The sequence below is a fragment of the Psammomys obesus genome, unplaced genomic scaffold (assembly GCF_907164565.1).
Source record: "Psammomys obesus unplaced genomic scaffold, mPsaObe1.curated_primary_1811, whole genome shotgun sequence".
NCBI classification, from domain to species: Eukaryota; Metazoa; Chordata; class Mammalia; order Rodentia; family Muridae; genus Psammomys; species Psammomys obesus.
The window spans coordinates 7,145,669-7,170,919 of record NW_026596088.1 but is presented as its reverse complement, the minus strand read 5'-3'; the positions used below and the strand labels follow the sequence as shown (position 1 = coordinate 7,170,919).

Genomic DNA, 25,251 nt, shown 5'->3' with positions numbered 1-25,251 from the left:
AGGTTCAGTGTTTCCGAAAGCCTGTGTCTCATAGTCGAGATATCTGAACATCTCTCATTGACTGGCACCCAGGCTCACCGAGCACCATTTGCTGCTTGGCGGAGCACTAGAGCAGATGCGTTTACGCCGTTGCTAGGCAACCGCTAGCCTTTAACCAATCCCAAGCCAGAGAGCTTCTCAGTTGGGATTCCCTGGCATCCGGGCACGCCCTCTGGCTGTTGGCTTCTCCAGAAGCGTCGGGTCATGGGTGGGACACTGAAGACAGAGTGAAGGGGCCTCTGTGTCCAGCAGCCTCGGCCATGTCCAAAGTGGCTGGCTTATCTTGCAAGAAGAGCCGGCGGCTCTTGGAATCCTTGCGCAATCAGCAGCGGCACTTCTTGGGTACAGGGTTTGAGAGTGCCAATATCCTCCTCTCGCCCAAGTACCACCTTAGAGACAAGGATCTGAGAAAGATCCACAAGGCTGCGCGTGTCGGGGATGCAATCAGAGTGCGGAAACTCCTGCTTGGGAAACATGGTGTGAACGACAGAGACAAGAAGAAGAGGTGGCAGGGCCCAGGGAAGGGAGGGTGTGGAGGAGGTGGGGTTTATGAAAGAAAGCCTCCAGTCACAAAAACTGCTTCTGTCTGGAGCTGGAGAGATGGCTCAGGGGTTAAGAGCACTGGCTGCCCTGGCAGAGGTCCCGACTTCAATTCCCAACATGGTGGCCCCTAACCATCTATAATGAGATCTGGTTAAATAAATCTTAACAAAACAAAAGCTACTTATGTCGCACATGGAAAATGTAGTTTCATTTTATAGAGAATTTTTTTCAAGTCAAGGAAAGCACTGAACTCTTAACTATTCATACTTACTTTTGCCGTGAATAGCCCTCAGGGCCTTGCTGAGCTAGTAAAAGCACTCTACTCCAAGCCCTTGCTTTATGAGTAAAGTACAGATTTGGAAGTCTACAACTTGGACATATGAAAAATATTTATATGGACATAGGAAAAATATTTAGTGGCCCTGGTAAGACAAGGGATTTTTATGTACCCCACCATATATGAAATATCTTTAGGAAATAATGGAGCTTACATACAATTTGTTTTCTCATCATCATTTAAAATGGCATGTGTTTAAAAATAAGCCACAGAACACATTTTAAACCTCAGTGCATGCATAAGCTAGAGAAAGATGGGAGCTTGGGCAATAGCATAGAAATGGGTCGAGACGGCATAAAGTAAGAAGAATGTCAGTTTGGAAGGTCAAACACTCGCACACACACATTATATATGCAAAAATATCTGCTCTTTTACCAGCCAAAGCAATGACAAGTTATTATTTTCACGCAGTTAAAACATACTGCATCTTTTGTTTTCCTTATGTAGTTACAGCTCCAGTTCTCAGAGCAAACAGTTCTCTCTGCTTGCTCATAACTTAGTTTCATAAACTAGAAGATAAACCTATATTAAGTCTGTATTTTAGCCTTTACAGAGTCCTGTTCTTGAAAGTAGTGTACAGTTTGTTCTGAAAGAAGTTACGTACCTTGACTTTGACAATGAACATGAATTAAAGTTATAGCAAACACTTACCATTACAACAATCCTTGGGAGGAATAAGACTACGAACCCTGCTCAGGCAAGATTTCTCACTTCTATGAGAGCTTTTGTGTTGTGTGCTTGAATTGATATTTCTGCTAACACTTAATGTCTTTCAAAGCAAGGGGAATATATTGTGGGCTTTATTGAGAGTGTTTTAGACAGAGTGAGACAATCCTTAAAACCTGCAGAATGGGGGTGATTCTGCTAATTATTGGAAACATTGTCATTCTCAGTGGTCACAGCAGTGATAATTACAATATCTGTCAACATCTCAACTGTTATTTGTACTAGAAACTTAAAACTATTTCATAGGAATTCTCATCATCCTGGGGTCTTAGGATACAGCTACTATTTTCTTTTTAGTTTTTCTTTCTTTCTTTCTTTCTTTATTTATTTATTTATTTATTTATTTACATCCCAATTGCAGCCCCCTCCTCTCCTCCCATCCCCCTTACACTCCCATTCTCCCCTTTCCCTCTCCTCAGAGAAGGGACCACACACACACATTTCATGGGTACCAACCTTCCCTGGAACATCAAGTCACAATAAGATTTGACTCATCCTCTCCCACGGAGGCCAGACAAGGCAGCCCAGCTTGGGGAAAGGGATCCAAAGGCAGACAACAGAGTCAGAGACAGCCCCCACTCTAGTTGTTAGGAAACCCAAATGAAAACCAAGGTCCACATCTGCTACACATGTATGGGACCTAGGTCAATCCCATGTGTGTGCTTTGGTTGGTAGTTCAATCTCTGTGAGCCTCCATGGGCCCAGGTTAGTTTACTCTGTAGGTCTCCTGTGGTGTCCTTGACCCCTCTGGCTCTCTCAATCCTTCCCTTACTCTTCCACAAGACTTCCTGAGCTCCAGCTACTATTTGGCTGTGGGTCTGTTTCCACCAGCTGCTGGGTGAAGCTGCTCAGAGGACTGTTACCCAGCTACAATTTTCAATGCCCATTTTACTGATAGAAAAATTGAGGCCCAGGAAGGAAAGACATAGATAGTAAGTAACAGAGCCTAAGGCAGGGTACAAACCCAACTGGAGCAAATTACAAAGAACACCTTCTTCCATCCAGATTATCCGCCCTGATCCGGGGCAGAGCTCAGTCAGAGAGCGCCTGCCTCAAATGCCTGTCATTGGCTTCCTCTTGCTGAGATAAACACCATGACCAAAAACAACTAGGGGAGAAAGGATTTATTAACTCATATATCTCCCAGCTCACAAAGTTGCCTACAGGCCAGATCTTATGGGGACTTTTTCTGCATTGAGATTCTGGTTCCAGATAATTCTAGCTCTTGTCAAATTAACAAAAACTGCTCTGCACAATACTTTAAGTACCCCACCACCACCATACACACACACTCATGGAGACACACATGGGCACACACACCACACATACACACACGTACACAAACACACACACACCTTTTAACCAAATACACTGTCCTTTCATTGATACGATGATCAATAACAATCAAGACTATAACTTCTGCAGAAGCTGAAATAGTTAAGCTTTTTTCTTTAAGGTGATGTCTCCTGTAGCCCAGTCTATGCTCAAACTTGCTAGACAGCCAAGGATGCCTCAACTTCTGATCCTTCTGCTTTCACTTCATTCACCACCATGCCCAGACTATGTGGTACTGTAGGTTAGGGTGCTAGAAAAACACTCCGCAAATATTTATTTTGAAGACAGAGGAACTGAGTGATTATATTTTGCAGGTCACGCTGTATCCTAAAAAAGCCATCCCTTCCATTTTCACAGGACCGCACTGCACATCGCTTGTGCTTACGGCCACCCGAAAGTGGTGATGACCCTGATAGAGGGAAAGTGTGATGTCAACGCCATTGACAGTGACAGGTGCACAGGTCTGATGAAGGTATGCAACAGCTAAGGATTTCAGCATGAGATGGGCTTGGTACTTGATACGTGCAAAATACTTGGAATGAGAAGGTCATTAAAATACATAGATGGTGAAACCTGTGGGATGTTTAGCCTGAATTCTTTGGATTTATGATCTGTTTCTTGGTGCAATTCCAACAGGCTGTGCAATGTCAGGAAGAGGAATGCGCCACCCTTCTGCTGGAGAACGGTGCTGACCCAGACATTGTAGATGTCCGGGGTAACAGTGCTCTCCACTACGCTGTCTATTACAAGAATACATCACTAGCTGAAAAACTGCTTGACCATGAAGTGAATATTGAAGCAACAAATAAGGTAGAGACCACACATAAGGAGAGTGTTAATCAGCCATCCATATTTGCAAAGTGTGTGCAGAACTCTTGTCCATGGAGTGATACATACAAGCACCATCTTCCACCTTCAGAAGCTCGTGTATACTTGGGATCACACACACACAGGGTTTCACTATATAAACTTTACTAACCTGGAACTTAATGTATAGAACAGGCTGGCCTTGAACTCAGGGGCAGAGGGAGTGGCGGGAGAGGTCCACCTGTCTCTGTATGCTGTGACAAAAGATATGTGCCACCACACCCAGCCTCCAACATTTATCTTTAAGGGTTGATAATTTGAAAGAAGTGTCAGAGGCCATAGGAAGCTGGTCTTTGTTACGTTGTGGTTCTTCTTTTTCTCGCCCTCTATCCCCCTGGTTTCACCCCTAACACTAGACAGGAGGGTGACAAGGATAAAGGGGAAAGAGGAATTAGGAAAATCCCTGAATCTAATTTCTTTCCTTTTGTCTCTTCATTGACCACGGCTACTAACAAACCACAACCAACCTTCCTAAATGACCAACAACCACACACACCACCTCTCGGGGCCCTCTGAATTCCACACAGTCGCAGAAATTGTCTGCATCTGGCAAAACCACACTGCTGCTAAAGCACTAGGTAAATCATAGCTGCTGCAGACAGTCTGAAGCAGCCCCACATCCTACACCTGGGATTGAAATGAAAGCATGTTCCTATATTATCTCTGTGATTTTTAAAGAAACCAAAAATTCCAGAATTGTCACTACATTTTTAAGGCATTAATTGTGCTGTGTGTAGCGAGAAATTATAAACAGAGATGTTTTCAGGTCAGTGGCCAAGGTTTTCAGGAAATGTCTCCTGCTCAGTTCTAACCATCAGCTTTGATGGTATCCACAGCTTTTCATTTTCTGTGGAAATACAAGCAAATCTGCATCTCCAACGCGAAACTTTCTCGTTTCCATTCTGATGTTAACACATCCTTATAATACATGGGTTGGTTTTATTCCACAGTTGTTTGGTTTTTGTTTTGTTTTGTTTTGTTTTGTTCTTCTGTAACCCAGTGTCTCTAGGCTTCTCTTGTACTAGATGCTCAGGTGCCTGTAAGTTTTCCTTAGTTAAGAGCAACTGACCCACACAGACTTCCTAGTCAGCCATTTTGCAGCAGTTGGTACTTCTGCGATGGCTCCCCTCATGAATATGGAAACCCAATCCCTGTTACGTCCTGGGTTTGGACAATTGGCACAGCCTGGGGATGTTTTTGATGACTTATATTGACACCTTCCCCAGGAGCATCTACCATTTCACCCCTTATTTCATTATGGGCTGTCTTTGCGTTTGCAGGAATATTAATCTGAGTACCCTGCTGTCATAAAAATCCCATAAATTTATGGCTATGTCAGTGATGTAAGGCCTTAGCTTTCCTATTTGGCCTTCTTGTCCCATGCATTTAACCCATCGCACACTTTGTTTTATCTGATGTAACTTTCCAGTTCCTAGAAACGGGGTATAAATCTTTTGAAATGGCCATTCTGAATTCCAATATTTTTTGTAAAATGATAGTTCCATCAGCTCCTGTATCCAACAAACCTTCTCTTTCAATGCCATTTACCTGCAATTTTAGTTTCAGTCTCTAATCTTAATGACTGTTTGCCAGAACACGTTTTCCATAGTTTGCCATTGATATGTAGGGAAACGGTAGCAGCTGAGCAACCCTATCGTCTGTGTTAAATTGCGTCTCTCTTTTTACACGGGCCATCATTTAAATTTCTCCTTTGAAATCCTCATTCATAATTCCTAGAAGCACAACGAATCCTTGGGAAGTGAATCCACCCTTTCCCAAAATCATCTCTACTGTTCCTGAGGGCAAAGGACCATAAACTCCAGTAGTTAGTTTATAACATTGAGTTTGAGTGGGTAGAATAAGATGATTATCTCTGACCAAGTCTAGAGCAGCTGCAGTAGTATGCATTAAATCTGCAATGCTTAGTAACTTTTTTTTTTTCAATCTGCATGTTATTTCCTGGCTGACAAGAGGCAAACTGTTCATAATTTTTGCAGCAGGGCCCTGATCCAGAACCCCAAGGCCATTTTCTGGGGGTAATAAATCATCTTGAATACCTCTTTGAATCTGCATTTCTGAACCTAATGGTGGCCTTTGCTGAGTCACATACTGCAGGAAGCACAGGCATTCTTTCTGCCTGATAATTAGGAAAATCACTGCTCTTAGAAACAGCTTGTTTACTTTTCCAGTGAAAATTACTGTATTGCATGGGAATTTTGAAATCTGAGGCTTTTGGTTTGGTCACAGTGTCTTTGCCAGTGACCATATTTCCCCAGTTGACACTCTGGGTGCTTTGATATGAGAGACCTCTAGCTTGATCTGTTATATTAGCATGGTATATGTTAGAACCAGTATCAGTCGTGTCCTTATCCATTCATCCATGGTCTGATAACATTTTTACATTCAGTATTCGAATTTTCAAACACCAAGGTCTCTATCAGCACCTGCCTTGCACCAGGGTCCGATACGGCTTTGTTCACAGCTGCAGCTAATCTTTGTAAAAAAAAAAAAAAAAAAATCAGGGAAGGCCTCTCCAGAGCCTTGTATAATTTACAAAGGTAAATGAGGTGAACATTTTCCCAGGCTCTTCAACTTTGTCCCAAGCTCTTAAGGCCACTAAGTGACATTGTTCTATAGTAACATTACCAAATTGAGTCTGTTCTTGTATGTCAGAGTACGGCCCTCCACCCAGCAACGGGTCTTTTACTGTATTCATTCTCCTTGCTCTGTTTCACTGGTCAGTATCTGTGGCTTCTTCCCTTCACCGTGTTAACCACTGCAACTTCAGACCTCTAGTACAGCTGTTACCAATCTCTTTCAAGTCCTGTAAAAAAGTTCCATTTTGAGTAGCCCAGTTATTTAGAATTTGTTTCATTTAAGGCGAGTGCATCCCATATGAAATCAAGACCTCTTTAAAATGCCTTAGATCTATCATTTCTGTAAGATGCCATCGTATCTCTTCACAACCCTGCCCACAACATTAACAAGCTATGCAACTACTGGGAAAGGTGATGGCGATCTCATAACCCAAGGCCACCCCTCTCCCAAGTCTGGCAGCATGGCTGGTTTGAGATTAACCCTTTCTTTCCAAACAGGTTGTTTCATCAAATTGTTCTCCTGCTTTTTCAGCTTCTCTCTCTGGCAGTTTCTTTTCCTCTTTTCTCCTGTGGGAAACTCCCACTCTTGCTCAGTCACCAGGACTGAGCCTCTTTGTTCTCTTCGCTCCTCACTTGCCAAGTGCTTCCATCTCCACTTGCAAACTCACCAGTTACACAGCCAAATCTGCAACCCTTTCAGAAAAGAGAGAGCAGAGGGACTCCTTTGGTTTTCCCATTTCAACCATATTTTGTTTCTCAGGCCCCTCCATTTCCACCTGCAATTTTTCCAACTACTCAGCTAATGTTTCAACCTTTTTTGAAACAAAATATACAAAGAATAAAAAAAAAAAACAAAACCAAAACAGAAAATCTCCTGTAGGAGCAAAGAAGGAGATATCCCAGCAATAGCAGCCACAATACATTTTTTGATGGCCTCTTGAAAAATGAATATCCATCCCTTCATCCCCTACCATTTCCTTTATGGCATTTGAAATCAAAATTTTCATTTTTTTCTTTATTGAGCCACATGTTTGAGCGTCACTTGTAGCTGTTTTGGGAATTTTTTTATTTCCCACACTTTATGCCTCCCTGTTTCACCTCTTAACACTAGATAGGAGAAAAACAAGGATAAAGGGGAGAGAGGAATTAGGAAAAATCCCTGAATCTAATTTTTTTTCCTTTCGTTTCTTCTTGGACCACAGCTACTAACAAACTTCAACCAACCTCCCTAAGCAACAACCACCCACCCACCCTACGTCTCAGGGCCTTCGAGTTTATGTGCGCTCTAAAGGGGTCTCAGAATTCCAAATGTCACACAGTTGCAGAAATTATCTGCAGCTGGCAAAACCACACTTCTGCTAGAGCACGAGGCGAATCATAGTCAGCTGCTGTGGACAGTCCAAAGCAGCCCCACATCCTACAGCTGGGATTAAAATGTAAGCACATTCTTATATTATTTCTGTGTTAAAAAAAAAATCCAGAATTCTCACTGCAGGCACAGTCTTCTTTTACAAATTCATGCATGGTAAATACCTGTGAAAACACTGAATGTGTTAAAGGTAAATCTGACTTACGTTGAAAACTAGCATAAGAAAGCATCATTTGCCTTGCAAATAGGGTTTATCTTAAAACTCAAAGCGAAAGCATTTAACAAGAAGAAATCTTGTCAAAGTTAGTGACCAGTTATGGCAAAGAGATTTCTCTCTCACTGCTAAGGCTGGAAAGGACATAGCAGACTGGGAAGGGGTCAGCAATGGGCTTCGCAATCCAGTTTAGAAATGAAGCAACTAAGCAAGTGACCAACATGGTTTTGATATCTTTCTTCCATCTTTTTTGTTTGAATTTTCCTCAACTATGTTAAGGTAATTGTTCAGTCTGAACACCTCAGTGTGGGAAAGACATTCATGGAGTCCTAACTAGGTGTGGAAATCAATTTCAGGACGATGCTGAGGAAGCCAGGTTGACGACTTACTGATGATTAAGTGGGAAACCAGAGGGAAGAACGAGTATTTCCCTGACTTGGGATAAGACTGTAAATTCTCAAATCTATAATATCTTGCCAAAGTTTATATAATGAAGTCAAGTTGCACTTTGAATTGACCTGTCTCTGTTTGGCCAGTACCCAGGCAAACTGAATGCAATTTCCAATTAGTGATTTTTGTTTTTCTTTTTTTCGCCTCCTTTGAGACAAAACCCCAAACCAGTAAGGAAAAATCCACGCTTGACTGTTTTATACCTATGTAGAAGACACAGCTCTCAGCCTGTGTGAATATACCTTTGTGGAGGACCAGCTCTGAGCCTGTGTGGCTTTTTTTTTTTTTTACCTACACAGAGGACATGGCTTCCTGTATGAGAGACACACAGGTTGCAAATTACCCAGTTCAGTATTCATCTATATCATTTGCTCTACCTCCCCAAGCATTTCACTTTTACCTGTCTTTCACAATGTTTTGATAAATATTCCAGGGTTTTCTAAATGATTAAGCAATAAGAACATCATCAATATTTTATATTGGTCTTTTAGAAGTGAGATTGAGTTTAGAATTTAGACATTGAATAAGGATATATGAAAAATATTTGCTAAATATGGTCTTAGAATTGTCATTATAGGTGGGGCTGGAGAGATGGCTCAGTGGCTAGGACCACTGGCTATTCTTCCAGAGGTCGTGAGTTCATATTTCCAGCAACCACATGGTAACTCACAACGATCCGTAATGGAATCTGATTCCTTCTTCTAGGTGTGTGAAAACAAATCACTCACACATAAAAATAAATAAATATTTTTTAAAAAAATTCTCATAATAAGAATAAAATTTGTATTTGAGTTTTGAGTGTACATGCAGATGTAAAGGATACAGTTGGTCATCATGTGTCTTCTTTTATTGCTTCCTTTTTCTTTTTTTTTTTTTTATCTGACTGACCAGTAAGCCCCTGGAATCTTCCTGTCTCTACCTCCCAGTACCGCCACATCTGGCTTTTATATGGGCACTGTGGGACGGTCTGGACTCAGGTCCTCATGCTTGGAGAGCAAACTTTTTATCCGCTGAACCATCTCCCCTTGTGCTGAGCTTTCAGATATCTAAGATAAAAAAAAAAAAAAAAAAAAAAAAAAAAAAAAAAACCATTTATCACACAATCAAAGAAAACTCACAAAGCATCTAGTCACTTGAAGGCAGTGTCTTCTAGTTCAGAAGCATTTCCTTATTAGCTCCTTTCGGGAGTGCCTGACATGTTTGCATCTGGGATCCTGACACCATAAAAGAAGAGAAACAAGAAAGACTCCTCAGCAACCTGGAGTAAATTACCTCAAGAGAAAAATCTTCACAATGTGTCCTGCAGCTATAGTTTCTCTAATGCCAATTTCAGTTTGCAGCAGTATTGCCAAGTAGGAATTGAGCAAAGATTAAAAAAAAAAAAATTAGGGGTTGGAGAGATAGCTAAGCAATTGAGAGCACTAGCTGCTCTTCCAAAGGACATGGGTTCAGTTCTCAGCACCTACATGACAGCTCACAACTGTCTGTAACTCCAGTTCCAGGGGATCTGACACCCTCATGAATACAGGCCAAGCACCAATGCACAAATAATAAAATTAACTAATTAAAAAATAAAAAGTTACTTAGAAAAATCACGTTTAAAAGAGTTTTTGATACTAGATGTATAATATACAATTTTATAATAATTCTCAAAGGAATCATAAGCCTTTTCTGTGTGACACAGGAGTAGATGTTCTTTGGAGGTTGGATTTACAAGCCCTCTTCTGGAGATGATGGCGTAATTCACTAACTTAATAAGGCATGTACAGTATTACCACCGTGGATTAGCATCCGAGACCACGGACATAAAACAAGACGTTGGTTTACATGGGAGCAGTCATGTAATTCCAAACTGCTGTGATAAACACCATAACGGAGACAAATTCTCTGGGACACAGAGAGCATGGACATTTAGAGAGGACCAGAGCTCCCACGGCACATGGGGGAGGGGGCACACGGATTATGTTTTCTGTGTCTTCCTCCTTGTATTCAGAGAGCTTTTCTACAACTTTTCGATTCAACTGACAAATATGTGGGTTTCATGAGTTTTAAGTGTGTTTGTCATTTTTACAGAGTGGCTTCACACCATTTTTACTGGCTGTCAGTGAAAACAAACTGAAGATGGCAAAGTTTTTATTAATGAAGAATGCCAATAGGCATGCAGTTGATAACCAGAGAAGGTACTATAATCCTTTAACCCTTAGTAGTGGTGTATAGTGGTGACAAGCACTCAGAAATATTGGATTAGCTGGGCAGTGATAGTCCATGCCTTTAATCCCAGTGCTCAAGAGGCGGAGACAGGTGGATCTTTGAGTTAGAGGCTATGGTCTACAGAGTGAGTTCCAGGACAGCCGGGGCTACACACAGAAACCATGTCTTGAGAAAAAGGAACAGAAAGAAAGAAAGAGAGAGAGAGAGAGAGAGAGAGAGAGAAAAGGAAGAAAAAGAAAGGAAGGGAGGGAGGGCAAGAGAGAGAGAGAGATAGGAAAACAGAAAGGCATCCATAAGTTTTATTCTAGCTTGATACTACACAGAAAGAAAGAAAGAGGAAGGAAAGAAGGAAGGAAGGAAGGAAGATTGAATTAATAGGAACTAGAACAACTTACAATCATTGAGATATTAAAAAAAAAACCTCAACACCAGTCATCAGTACTATGCAAAAAAGAAATTATTCAGAACAGACAACACGAAGAACTGTATATATATATATTATAGCATGTGGTTATCCCCTTACATTTTTACTGATAACTGGTTTTGCCAGCCATGTAGTCTTGTAGCAACTGATGGGCTTCCATAAGTTTTATTCTAGCTTGATACTACACAGACTTAGTTCTTTTTTTTTTTTAATTTGCCTCAATATTAAATGTCTTAAACATTTGTAGAATTTTAACCTCTGATTTTTATACACTTTGCTTTAAAAAGCTACAGTAAGTAGAAATGGGATATAGATTGTGTTGTCTTTGGAATGACTCCTTCAAGGAACTATGAAATGCTCTTTAAAGAATATCCGATCATATCATCCCTAAACGACTCTTAATTGTTAGTTCTAGATGCCGCTCATATTTCTTTATTTCCTATTATTGTATTTTCATTTTAACATACTCGGGTGTCTTCACTTGGGGTTGGTGTCGGTACAGGGAAGAAAATAAGCTGTGTTGGTGGTGTAAAGATAAAGGACATTGGATTTAGGGTCGCAGAAAGCAGGCTTTATGTTCCTGGCCTCCCCCTTGCCACGTGTGTGACTTTAGGAACATTATTTGCCACTAACATGTTGCCCTCAGCGAAAAGCGGCGTCATTGATCCTAAAATTGTGGGTAGAAGTTTCTCTATGTTGTAGCGTTTAGTTCCGTGCCTAAACGCTGAGTTGAGCGCCGGTGAACGTCGGCTTCCGAAATGACTGTGACTGTCACTCCGGCCACTGTCGCCGGAAACAGGGCCTCACGACACAGTCTAGCTTGGACAGATCTTGCGGACCACGATTATCCCGCAGCGATCCTCCCCCCTCAGCCTCCTTTAGTCCTGGGATGGCAAGTGTGTTGGTGCCACCATTCGTGAATAATATGCTCTGAGGCACACAGATAGTTTTTTCTTATCCGCCCTTCAGCTGCCTGCACGGGAAATGGAGAAAGATCTTGCTCGGTGCCTCGCTTTTGTGCGTTTGTGACTAAGACAAGAGCTCTGCCGTGTAGCGCAGGCTTTAAGTTAGTAACATCTACGATGAGTTGTCTGTCTCATTGGGGTAGGAGGCTTCGTGCTTGCTTTCTTCCTAAGCTCGCTAGACCTTGAGACGCTTGTCTGCTGCATTCCAACAGCCAATTCCACTCAAGATACAGCCAAATACAAACTGGTCCTTAATTTCCTCACTGTGCTAAGGGAGGTGTTTTCTGCCGGCTTTTTCAGAACAGCCCTCATGCATGCTGTAAGTCACGACTCCACAAACCTCGTCAGATTTGTTCTTCAGGAAGGTGTAGACCTCTTTCTGAAAGATGCCTTTGGACTGACTGCAATCGATTACGCTGCTGACTTTAAATATAACACGTAAGTGTTCACATTAAATGCTAGTTACTGTTACACTGAGGTTCAAAATCATTATAATAGTGCACCTTATACCTCAGGGGGAGATTTTTACTTCAGCTCAGATACTTTTAGAATGGCGGGGAGTTACTGTACATTCAGCAGTTATCAAGCAAAGGCCGCCCTGGAGGTAGCAGTGGGTGACAGATTCATCACCTTGGACTTTTGTGGTTGTTTTTGTTGTTGTTTGGTGGTTCTGGGGACTGAACCCAGAGCCCCATGCATGCTTGCCAACCTCTACCCCTGAGCTTTACCCCGCCCCCAGCTTCTATCTTGGGACTTTTAAGATCTTTATTTTTGAGAATCCCAGAACTGTTTATCCCAAGACTCCCCCCTCGAGCACAGGCTAGAAATAGTGCCACATCTGTGATTCTCCTAATGATCTAGTTGAGTCTAAAAATGTCTAGTTTAACATAAAATGCTTTTGCTACCAGAATCCATCTTCCACACACACCTGCTCAAATGTCCCCGGAAGCCAGTGATTTGCTCAAATTTGATGGAGTTGGCAGAAAGGGAGGCTTTGTTTTCTGTTCCTTCTCTTGCTTCAGGGCCGCCATGAAAACTGGAGCTAAAGTCCTGGAGACAACCAGCTGCCAGCTTGTTCCTGGGGCCTCCTGACAGCACACACTTAGCTGTAAAGGCTTGTTGTGCTTACACCACTGATGCTTTGTGGGATAAAGTTCTGATGTTACCTGCAATGCTGTGAAGAATTTAACACACTTAGCAACTGGTTTTCACGTCAGTATTAAGATAGTAACTTTACTCATCATTTTTACAAAGCAATATGGAAATCCTTCTTGAATATAAAGAAAAGAGATGTGAGGAGTCCAAAAGAGTCAACTCAGGTAAGAGTTACTGCAGCTGTGGCTACCCTAGGTTTTAAAACTAAGAGGCTATTTCAATAACAGCAGGTTTAGAAACATCAATGCATAAAACGTTTTATGTTGGTCTTTATTTCATTATCAGTAGTCCGGAATTCACATATTTTCAGGAAATTAACTTGTAGGATATTCCCATCCTGAAAGCATATTATCTGGAGAAAGGTCCATTTAGTGATTCTGGAAACTGAAATTCTGTAGTAGAACAATTTACAAATTACCGTGTTGCATAGTTCCTCAGCAGATCCATTGCAGCAACTGGACTTATTATAAAAATGGATTTTCTTTTTAACTTTTGAAATAATTAGACTGCAATTACTAGATGAATATTATGAAGTAATTGTCAGTGAAAGGTGATATGTGTAATTAAAACAAAATATTTTATTATCAACTATTTTCTTACTTACTCACCTTTCGGTGTCCCTTCCCGATTTCTCCTGTGGCCTCAGATCCCTCGCAGGTGTGTTGTTTAATCTCTGTGAGCTGGCAAGGTCCCTTTAGTTTTCTATTGCAATTGACTTCTAGCTTCATTCCCTAAAGATCTGATAAGATATACAGATATTTCATTCTTTTTTATAAATTAATTCAATTTACATCCCGGGCATAGGTCCCACATCCTCCCTCCCCTATTTCCTCAGAATAGGGGAGCCCCTCCACCAAGACACCCCAGCTCATCTATCACATGAGGATTGAATTCATCTTCTTCCCTGTGGCCTAGTAGGGCAGTCCCACCAGGGGGAAGTGATCAAAAAGCAGATAACCTAGTCCATGTCAGAGATATCCCCCACTCCCCTGACTCCTGGGCCCACATGAAGCCTCAGACGCCCATCAGGTATTTATAAGTAGAGGACCCAGGTCCAGACCATGCATTGTCTGTGGTTGGTGCTTCAGACTCCATAGGCCTTTCTGGGCCCTGGTTGATGGGCTCTGATGGTCCTTGTTCTTTCTCTTCCACCATTACTTCTGTCTATTCTATTTCCCCTTCTGATTGAGATTTACATGTTCTCCCTAGGGTCCTCCTTGTGATTTATCTTCATGTGGTCTGCACATTGTAGTATGTCTATGGATTTTAGTAATGTAGAACAGGATAAATATTTTAATTATTTTTTTATGTGTGAAGCTTGCTTTATGGCCTAAAGTGAGATGTATCTCAAAGCAAGTTTCATGAGGTGACGTTTTTCATAGCTGTTGGGTGTAATATGTGAATGTCTTTTAAGTCCATTTGATCTGTGATACAAGTTAACATTGATCTTACTCTTCTGGCTCTTGTCTAGACAACCTATTGATAATACCGAGGTATTGAAGTTGCCCACATGTTCGTGTCATACTTACTTGTCTCTTTATGTCCAATAGTGCTTGCTTTATGAAACTGGGTATGCCAATGTTAGGTACACACACATTTACTATCATCATATCTTCTTGGTGTAATGGCCCTTTCATTAGTATGTAGTGATACTTATCTCTCATAATTAGTTACATTGTGGAACACATTTCGCCAAACACAAGTGTGCCTACTTCTGCTTGGCATGATGTTCCATCTGCACAGAATATCATTTTCTGTTCTTCCATCTTAGTCTCTCTCTGTGTGTCCTTCCCAGTTAGATGTGTTTGTTGCAGGCAACGCTACATCCTGTGTTTTACTCAATCTGCTAGCCACCATCATTTTATGGCCTACTTTAGACTTTTACATTTGTGGTTATTACTGAGAAGGGTTTGCTGATTCCTGGAGAGAAAATCTGATTGACTCATGTACTGTATATATGTATATATTTTTTCTCTTATTCATCCTAGAGGCTTGGTAAATTTTTAGTTCAAGATGTTTGATTCTTTTCTAGGTCTTTCTTGGTTATCACTTCACTCATGAAACTCATGAGACCATACTTGTATCTATCCTTCCCTATCCTCTTGCACGGTTCCTTTAAGAATTTTCTGCACTGCTGATTTAGTGTATGTGAAAAATAACTTTGCCGTATAAAATTACTTAGTTGGCTGATATCTTCTGTCAGAACTAAATTGTATCATTCCCTACTTTTCTGAATTTTAGGATTTCTCCTGAGAGATCTGGTGTTACTGAATGAATTTGACTAAGTAAGTTAATATTTTTCTCTTGTAGCTTTTGATGTCATTTCATTATCCTGGATAATTAATGCTTTAATTATAATATGATGAGGACAGATTTTCTTTTCTGGTCACATCCATTTAAGTTCCTAAATGCTGCATGTTTTGTGTCATAGCTTTCCCTAGATTTGAAATTTTTTTCTGCTAAAATTTCATTAAACAGTTTTCTACATCTTCATTTTCATCTTACTTCTTTCTACTCCACAGATTCTTACGCTTGGTCTGTTGATCATATCCCAGAGCTTTTTAATGTGGTGGTCACGCTCAATTCTCTGGTCTTTGTTGCTACCTGAATGTAGTATTTTTCAGCTGCATTTAATCATTGATGTTGTTGTTCTGCTTGGCCTGGATATTGGGTAATGTTTTCCTCTATAGTTTTTATTTTGTTGGCTGATATTTTTATTTCTAACAGTTCTAGGTTCTTTTTCTTTTAAAATGTCATTTTTCTTGCTGTTTTTTGTTTGTTTGTTTGTTTGTTTGTTTGTTTTTGTCCATGTTGTGAAGTTTCTTATTTGGGACCTGAATTTACCTTCTTACTTTAGTTGTTTGTTTATTTTAATCCTCTTTGACATTGTCAATCGTTGAATCTCTATGCCTTTGAATTCTTAGACATTTTGATCATTGTAGTGTCTTTGATTTGGGTTATTGAGGAACCTTTGGCGATGTTGTATTGTTTTTTTTTTTTCATGTTTCTTCTGCTACTGTGCTATAGTTTATGCATCTGTTGAGACAGATACATTTTCTTTTACCCACTTCTTGTTTTATATATGTATATATAATTTTATTATTTATAAGTTTATTATGTATATTATAACGATATACAATTTTATTCATATTTAAAAAGTATATGTGTGGATATATGCAGAATATATAAAGACACATACATTTGTGTCTATTTTTACTTGAGTTTCTGATACCTCCTATCATTTGAAGAGGATAAAGCAGAAAATAGTAGTGAAAACAATAATTTTTGGGGGTGCTACGGGTTGAACCCAGAGTCTCACCCATGCTACCCAAGTGCTCTGCCACTGAGCCGTTCTCCTAGCTCCTACTATTTTATTTTTAGAGCAGTTTCAGGTTCACAGGAAAGCTAAGTTCAAGTTCTAATCACCTGTGCCTCCCACACACGCACAGTACATTTCCTAGTCTTCTCTGGATTGTACACTTATTACATTTGATTAGTCTACAGCGGCCCACCATCATCCTCTAATGGCACTGTGTCTATGTTTAGGTTCACTCTTGCTTTTGTTCATCCTATGGACTTAGTCAAATGTATACCACATTTGTTTACTACAGAGTAAACTACCCCAGAGCAGTTTCACTAATCCTAAAGTTCCATGTGTGCCACTTCATCTCTCTATAACTAGCTCTGGAAGTAATTTTCAATGCTTATTATAAATTTGTTGCCATATATTAATTGCACATAGTGATGGATTTTACAAAGACATTTTTGCATATCATATGCTTTGACTGTACATATCTCCATCCTCCGTCTTCCACCTGTTCATTTCACCACCCAGTCTCACTTCCACTTTCATGTCATATATATATATATGATTCTATGTGCCTGTATAAAACCTAGGGCCTATAGAGGAGAGAAAATGCGATATTTGTCTTTTTTAGTCTAATTCCATTAATATAATGAGCTCCACCTGCATCCATTTTCCTGCAACTGACATAATTCCATTCTTTGTAGCTGAATAAAATGTCTCTGTGTGTTAAGACCACATTCTCTCTATTTTGGATGTATAGCTTGCCTATCATGACTAGGGCTGCACTATCCATAAATATGTGACTGTCTCTGTGGCGTCCTTTGTATATACGCCCTGAAGCAGAGGTGTGCTTTTTTTTATTTTCAGAGTGACCAGATCACATATTCATTTGCATGTTTAAACATACTGTTGCAAATCTTTAATTCCAGTACTCAAAACGTACAGTCAGGAAGATCTCTGTAAGTTCCGGGCTAACCCAGGACTACAAGTGAAACCCTGTCTTAAAATAAATAAATAAATAACCTTAAGTACCTGTCTTAATTAGGGTTTCTATTGCTGTCAAGAAGCACCATGATCACAGCAGCTCTTATAAAGGAAAGCATTTAATTGGGGCTGGCTTACGTTTCAGATATTTGGTCTGTTATTGTCATGTAGGAAGCATGGCAGCACGAGGGCAGACATGATGCTGGAGAGGGAGCTGAGAGTGCTACATCCAGATTGGCAGGCAGCAGGAAGAGACAGTGAGCCACCAGGCCTGGCTTGAGCTTCTGAGACCTCAAAGCCCATCTCCCAGAGCACACTTAGGCCAACAAGGCCACCCTGCCAATAAAGCCATTCCCTGCGAATCTATGAGGGCCATTTTCATTCTCTCTCTCTTTCTCTCTCTCTCTCTCTCTCTCCTTTCTTTTGTACTAGGAGTTGAGCCTAATAATATTCTCCACATGCTGAAAGGCATTCATTCTTCTTTTCTTCTCCTAAAAATAAAAACAAACAAACAACTGTTCTTAATATGTATGCCTGTCTGGCCTAAAACTCATAGTTTTCTGCCCAAGAAAGCTCCACTCCCTAAGAAATCCTATAAAAATGCTGTATCCGCTCAGTTCCCTGCTACCTTCTCCCAAGAGCAGAGGCAGCTACTCCTGGATTCGTCCCTCCAATAAATCTTTAAGAGGTTTGCTGCCTGCTGTGACTTTCACTGGAAGAAGCCCGGAAGCCATGAAAAGAAGAGAAAAAGAAGCAAAGAAATGGAGCAGGGCTGAGACTCCTGAACTCCTGAGCCCGTCTGGGGATACCCTCCCCTGGGAGCCGCAACACCTCTGCTGAGGAGGCCTCCTCTCAGAGGTGTGAGGTTCCTGGGTTCCAGCGTCTTACATACCCTTCCACTGGGACATTGCCCCACCTCAGAGCTGTGTGGTCCTAGGCTTCCAAGTCCCAGAATACCCTCACATCCGAGCAGGAAGGCCAACATCCACCACTATCACCGCTTTCCCTACCTAATGCCCCCCACCTCTAAACCCCCAAACACATCTCCCTACCAACTTCAGGTCTTGTCTTTTGTTTCTGTCGTGTTTTGTTTTTGTTTTTGTTTTTGTTTTTTTTTTCAAATTAATCTACTCTGTCCAGTTAGTAATACCCACATGCACATAGAGGTGGGGCTAACTACTAGCCATGAGCAACCTACCAGTGGGCACATGCCCCAGGAAAAGCAACTCTTCCTCCCCAGACAACATCAGCTGCCAAGAGCTCCTCAGCCAGGACTTCAGCCTCAGGAGCTCCTCACCTTCCTGTGCTGGAATTTTAATCAGCACTGTTGAGATCTTCACCGTGGCAACTAGAAAGTCTCTGCCTGGGTCTTTGTGCCCCGTCTGACTTTGTGCTTTAGCATGCTGCTAAGTGCAAGTACCCTTAGGCCTGGCATCTTTGTGACAGTTATTCATTCTAAATGAACAATTTGAAGTGAAAATTTGAAGCATCTGTGCCATGTCTTAATGAAATGACTGTGGTATTTTAGGATTGTCCCTGTGTCCCTAGTTCATAAAGGCCACTTGATGGACAGTGTTGGTTTATGATAGGGATTCTGCTAACTATATATATATCGTGATAGCGTGGCTGCTGGAGCTCCTCAGGCAGGGGCCTGGCCACTTTCCCTGCCGTTAATGTTTGCAAACTTTACAAGTATGAAAAGTTTACCAAGGGAGTCTACGGTGTGAAAGCCTTTTCCTGCCACTTAAATCAGCGTGAACAGCCAACAATACTTCTAATAAAATATCAGTCTTAACACTTGTAATGTTTCCGTTGTCCTCTTGAAGATTGTAAATTCATTCTACTTTTATTTTTAATAGTGGAAGAAGGCTCTGAGGATGATTCTCCCAGAAGGTACAATTTTATGCATTTTTTCAAGACTTGATAACTGATTAGAGAACAAAAAAAAGAAAATATTTTTTTAATGCTTAACTCTGGCATGGATGTACTGTTGGATTGTTAAACTGTTTTGATTGTTACAAGAGCTTTAGAAAGTGTCTGTGTGGGTGTAATCTGTTTTTTACCAGATAGGTAACTGTCATGCATACAACTTGAGTAAATGGCTTATGGTTTCATAATTGACATGTAGGTGACCCAGCTGGCTCCCCTGTGCTTCTCTTGCCTCTATGCATAGAATGATGGGGGCTGTGTAGTGTTGGGCCAAAGATACATGCCCATATCAGTTCAGCTCAAACTACAAGATCCAGTCATAAAGTGCCTGGCTTGGAATTTTCCTGGGCATTGCCAGTCCAAGGGTTTTTGACAAGTGCAATGGCACTAACGCCATGCTTTTTTTTTTAATTGGCTTTGTTTTTGCAATATCTTTATTTTTTTCCTTAGATAATTCCATATAAATATACAATATGTTTTGACCACATTCACCTCCCATCACCCTCTCTTATTCCCTTCCCATTCCTGCTAAAGCCCCAATACCTTGTTTTCAACCTTGAAAAGTTTTAGGGCAGATCTCACTCAGCCGTGGCCATGAACACAAGGCAAGTCTTGTAGAAGATTATTTTAATGGAAGCAAAGAAATCTTAAGTGCAGTGTTTAATTAATTAGCATGAGTTTAGTGAATTTTTTTTTCTCTACTTACTATTTCCCAGTGTTGTTTTCCTTAGGCCATTACTCATGCCTTATCCCCTAAAGTGTTCTCCCTTTTATAAAACTCATTTTCTTCCCTTGATGACTATAATCTTTTCTTTATTATGTTTGTTTCATTTCAGCTCTTCTTTGACTTCATATTTTTTTTTTACTTTCCACTTATGCCAGTTACATATTCCTGTCTGTAGATGGAATCAAAAATATAATTTTTGGATTATAATTTATAATAATTTATATATTTTATATATTATATATATAATAATCTATATAATTTAAGGATTTTAAGAAAACTTATAATCAAAATATGCTCTGGTACTTCAACCTGTTCTATTTAATTATTCATTTATCTATTTATCTGTCTTTTTGTTTGTACATGCACATGCCATGGTGCCCAAGCGGAGGTCAGAAGACAGCTTTCTTCCTTTCTCAGATTGGCAGCAGACACATTGCCAGCCCTTTGGCCTGTTTTTAATATCTTAACAAAAATGTAGTTTTGATAGAAAACCTGAAATTCATAAATATAAGTGACTCATTTGCATATGGTAAGGGACAGGAAGGAGATTTGAACTTGAGTACCTTAATTCTAATGCCTGTCTTCCTTATTTATCATTCTATAAGTGTCTTGATTATGGAGGAGGAGAGTGAGCACGGTGAATTAAAAGGAAGAACAGTCAGCATCCAATGTCTCTCTCTGCTTCCCAGCTCATCATCTGACCCAAAAGTAAGGTACCCTGTTGTAAGTTGCTGTTAAAATTTACTATTAATTATCTTTTAATAATGCTTTTGTTAATCCTAAACAGCTGTATACCCAAATCACCACACAGAGACTGGGATTTAACCTAGAACACAATGCTGGGCAACAGTTACTCCATCCTAAACCTCTAAGCCCTCATAATTTCCTAACATTTAGATTCACCCATTATACTTGCTTTTTGTGAAATCTTAGGTCCGGTTCATTCTCCACATCTTCCAAGACCTCTGCTCCTGCCCCTGCTCTCACAGCCTCTGCCTTTCCTCCTCCTCTGCCTCCCACACCTTCCTGTCCTCTGGTTCCTCCCTTTCTTCCTGCTTCCTTTCCCTTGCTCAACATTGTGGCTAGTTGCTTTATTTTGGCATGTTTACACAAAGTTGAGACAGGTGATGCTTAGAATAAGCATTACAATGCAATGTCTGGATTGAAACCAGAGAGTGGGGGAGAGAAATCAGTATTTGAATAAACAAGGGTAAAGTGTATACATTCCAAACGAACTTTATACCAACAGTACCCTAAAAGTAATTCTCCCTGGAGGTGGTATTGTGTGTCTGTAATGCCAGCACTCAGAAGGCTGAGGCAGGAGTATCGACACGGGTTTAAGGCCAGCCTGGGCTACATAGGGATAGTAAGCCATCGACCTATATAACAAGACCCTCTCTCAAAATGTGAAAGAATTATTTTTTTTTTATGTTTTCTTCACATCTTTTTCTCTGGTGTACACAATAACAACATGGAGCCTGAAATGAATAATAAAAGGTCACAAGAACATGATAGAAGAAGTATAATAACTATAAATATGCTACAAGATTGAGAGGTATGAGAGTTGGCTGAATAATTCTTGTATAAACTATCAAGGAAGTAGTGAGTTAGGAGGTAGTAAGTTAGGACAGGACGTAGTGTGTTAATTAGGGGTTAGTGCGTTAGGAGTTGATTGATCCCTGATCAATTTGGAGCTGAAGATAAAGGAAATAATCCACTTAAAAATCCTGGACATACAAACAATTCATTTAAGTAGAGAGAGATGAATGTCTAGACTGAATACAAAAATCAAGATGAAACCACAATAGAAACTGTGAATTTAAAGAAGGCATAGAAAGTATGAAAATACTGGGTTTCTCTACATGACCTATAGCTGGCTTTTTATTATGAATGGCTAACTTTTTGTCTTTCAGTGCATGCACATGTGTGATGTGTGTGTCTCTGTGCGTGTATGTACATGAAAGCATGCACACCACAGCACACGTGTGGAGGTCGGAGAACAGCTGTAAGTGCGAGTCTTCACCTTTCCACCTTGTTTGAAGCAGGGTTTCACAAGCGTCTGGAGGTTGTCCTGCCTCTGCCTTCCTCACACTGTAGGAGTGCTGGGATTACAGGTGGACACTGCTGAATCCAGTTTTGTGTGGATTCCGGGGATCCAAACTCAGGTCTTCATGTTGCCTAGCGAGCACTTTACCCACGTGGCCCATGAATGATTAACCTTTTACTCTTCTTTCTCATGTCTTCTGACTTAGTGTTTGCTGTGTCCTTGACTTTCTCTCCTCTAACGTTCTCTGAATTTCCCTTGTGAGTGATTAAAATGCATTTGATCCCCTCGCTCCCCCTCAACTCTTTCCAGCCCCATGCCTCTCTCAATTCATGTGCTTTTCTCCTTTTTTAAATATGTGCATCCTACTGAGCCCAGCCAGTGCTAGCCATATGGACATGGCAAGGGTCTGACCACAGGAGTAGCCATTTTGTTGAAGTAGCCATATTGTTGAAGAATTGTGAATTCATTACCTCCTCTCTCTCTCTCTGTTTCTCTCTACACACACACACATTCACACACTCTCACATGCAAAACACACTTAAGACAAGATTCCAAATGTGAACAAAATTACATGCACAAAATATTTTCAAATTGTAAAAAAAAAAAAAAAAAAAATGTATTTGTTAATGCCAGGAGACCCAGCACTTTGCATATGTCAGGCAAGTTACAGTAGGGAGTGGTCCTTGCTTAAGAAGCTTCCTGAACTCTTCGAATAATGAGTGTATGTCACCAAGCCTCACCTAAAAGCTGAGTCTTCAAAAATTACTTTTAGGAAGAAGTATTCGTGTAGTCTATAGGGTTGGTTGAAATAGAAGATCCCATTTTTTAAGTTTAAAATGCCGGATAGCATGGTCTCACAGAAATAACCCGACACATTAACAAAAAAAATTTTTTTTAACTTTGAAACAAATGTAGAAATACATAACTAAAAAGATGAAGCTATCTCGCTATCTTCCCCCTCCCCGGGCCCGCTTTTGAAGGCAAACATCAGCTATGGTTTACATGGTTCATTTTTACAGTTGAGATACATACTGTAAGAATTCATCTTACTAAACACATAAGCTTTTCCTGAGTCACATCTTCAAATCAAAAACTTAGCCTATTATTCTGGCCTGTTTCTAACTCTTCTAGGTGAATAGGTGTGGTAAGCTCCAAATAAAGGCGTTGGTATTCACCCTCTCCTGACCCTTCCCTATCTCCTTACTCATCTATTCAGCCACCCACTTTCCCCATCCCAGCACATGACAACAGGGAAGTAGAATTCAAACTGTGAAGCATAGAAAACCTTGACTCCGTCAGCCCTAATACCCCCAGCCCAGCGCTCACCAGTATTTTCATATTCTCCTCATCTTTTCATGCCTTTCTCAGTAGGTTCATGAATACAACAAACACCGCCCCCAACCAGGCTTAGTAGATACCCTGGAGAAGGGAAAAGAAAGTATGTGAGATGAAAGGGATGGAAAGGGAGACTGTGGAATGTTGTGCTCAGGACAGGGTGAGGCTGCCGCACACATGAACTCATTCACCCGTGGTCACCTGCACAAGGCCTGCCCAAGATTGAGCCAATTAAAAACTCTAGCAAGAAAGGAGGAGGGACTCCGAAGGCCCCACCCCTAGCTGAGGAGATAGTAGTGATTTAAGGCTATGATTTATGGGGAGGAAGGATTGGTTTTCTTCAGGAATGTGGCCACTGCTAAGTTGCCCATTCCCCTGTATTCATGCCCTTATTGGCAGCACTAGTGGATCCGTGGCTTAAAAATAATGGGACCATGAAGTTGGGAGGAAGATGTGATAACTATCTGGGGTGGATATTATCCAATATTGTGTTCACATATAAAAATTTCAAATAATAAATATGTAAATATATAAAATATTCATTTCTGTCATGATGTCACCCCACACAATGTTCAGGTTTGTTTCACAGCTGGAAGGGTGGCTTTTACCTACTTCTATTACAGAAAATGGGAATTTCATACTCTAGCATGCACACACACACAAACACAAAAGATCTTCTATGGCTCCCCGGGATTCTGCCTGATCTATCCATGCTATACCCAGTGACTGTATTACAGTTTGAGCACACAATTTTCATATTCTTTTTCTGTTGTTTTCATGCCTTAACTTGTGTTTACCCTGGCCTGGGTGCAGAAAACAGCCTGCACACCTGCCTTTACCTTCTCTGACCTTGATAAAAGCACCCTGTGTTTATAGCTAGGTTTCAAAGTAACAACTGACTTTTCTATGTATTCCTAGCAATAATCATTTCCATCGCAAAAATAGTGGATAATTCATTTCTGTTCTTATTTGATGATTCCCTGCTTGATGCAGTACTGTTGTTTATCATTTGATGACACAGTAAACATTATGGTCTTGGTAGTTGCATATTGGTGAATAAAGTGAATTAATGTGTTACAGAGTGGGTTTTTTTTTCTTTTTAATAGGAAGAATCAACAGAGCCAGGAATTGGAAAACATGAAAAAGGTGATGTTTCAGGGGTGAAAAAATAATCACAATCTCCCTTATGTTGAAAGAGGGCACTGAAGCTTTAAAACTGATGTTGGTGGACTCTATTGCCTGCTTTTGGATCACTTCCCCTGGCAGCGCTACCTTGTCTGGCCTCGGGATGAGGATATGCTTAGTCCTGATAGGGCTTGTTGTGCTGGGGAGAGTCGATATGGAGGGAGGGGAGTCCCCTTTTCTGTGGAGAAAGGGACAGGGAGAACAGGAAGGAGAGGATGGAGGAGGCACCCTTGGGATCTAAGGTAAATAAACTGAAAAAAAATAAAATTAAAATAATGCTGGTGAATGTCTATGAAAATCTTCTAAGCTACAGTGAAATTTTTAAGACAGTCAAAGGTGGAACTATACTTGTAACTTCAAGAATTAAAAGGCTGAGGTTGAAGGAACAGGAGTTCAAGGACAACCTGGAGCCCATTGGAGGGGCCAACCTCAAAAAGACACAGAGAGGAAAGAAGGAGGGAAGGAAGGAAGGAAGGAAGGAAGGAAGGAAGGAAGGAAGGAAGGA

General features: G+C 40.7%; 1 protein-coding gene across 1 annotated transcript in view; it reads left to right on the top strand.

The window, feature by feature from the left end:
* Window positions 1-299: 299 nt before the first annotated feature.
* The window catches only part of LOC129691535 (ankyrin repeat domain-containing protein 26-like), a 77,239-nt gene continuing 52,287 nt past the window's right edge, over window positions 300-25,251 (top strand). The window contains exons 1-8 of the mRNA XM_055627697.1: window positions 300-544; window positions 3,338-3,452; window positions 3,617-3,790; window positions 10,551-10,657; window positions 12,378-12,515; window positions 13,332-13,396; window positions 19,383-19,416; window positions 24,668-24,707. Of these exons, the coding sequence (XP_055483672.1) occupies window positions 300-544; window positions 3,338-3,452; window positions 3,617-3,790; window positions 10,551-10,657; window positions 12,378-12,515; window positions 13,332-13,396; window positions 19,383-19,416; window positions 24,668-24,707 (918 nt within the window). The remainder of the gene's footprint in view (window positions 545-3,337; window positions 3,453-3,616; window positions 3,791-10,550; window positions 10,658-12,377; window positions 12,516-13,331; window positions 13,397-19,382; window positions 19,417-24,667; window positions 24,708-25,251) is intronic.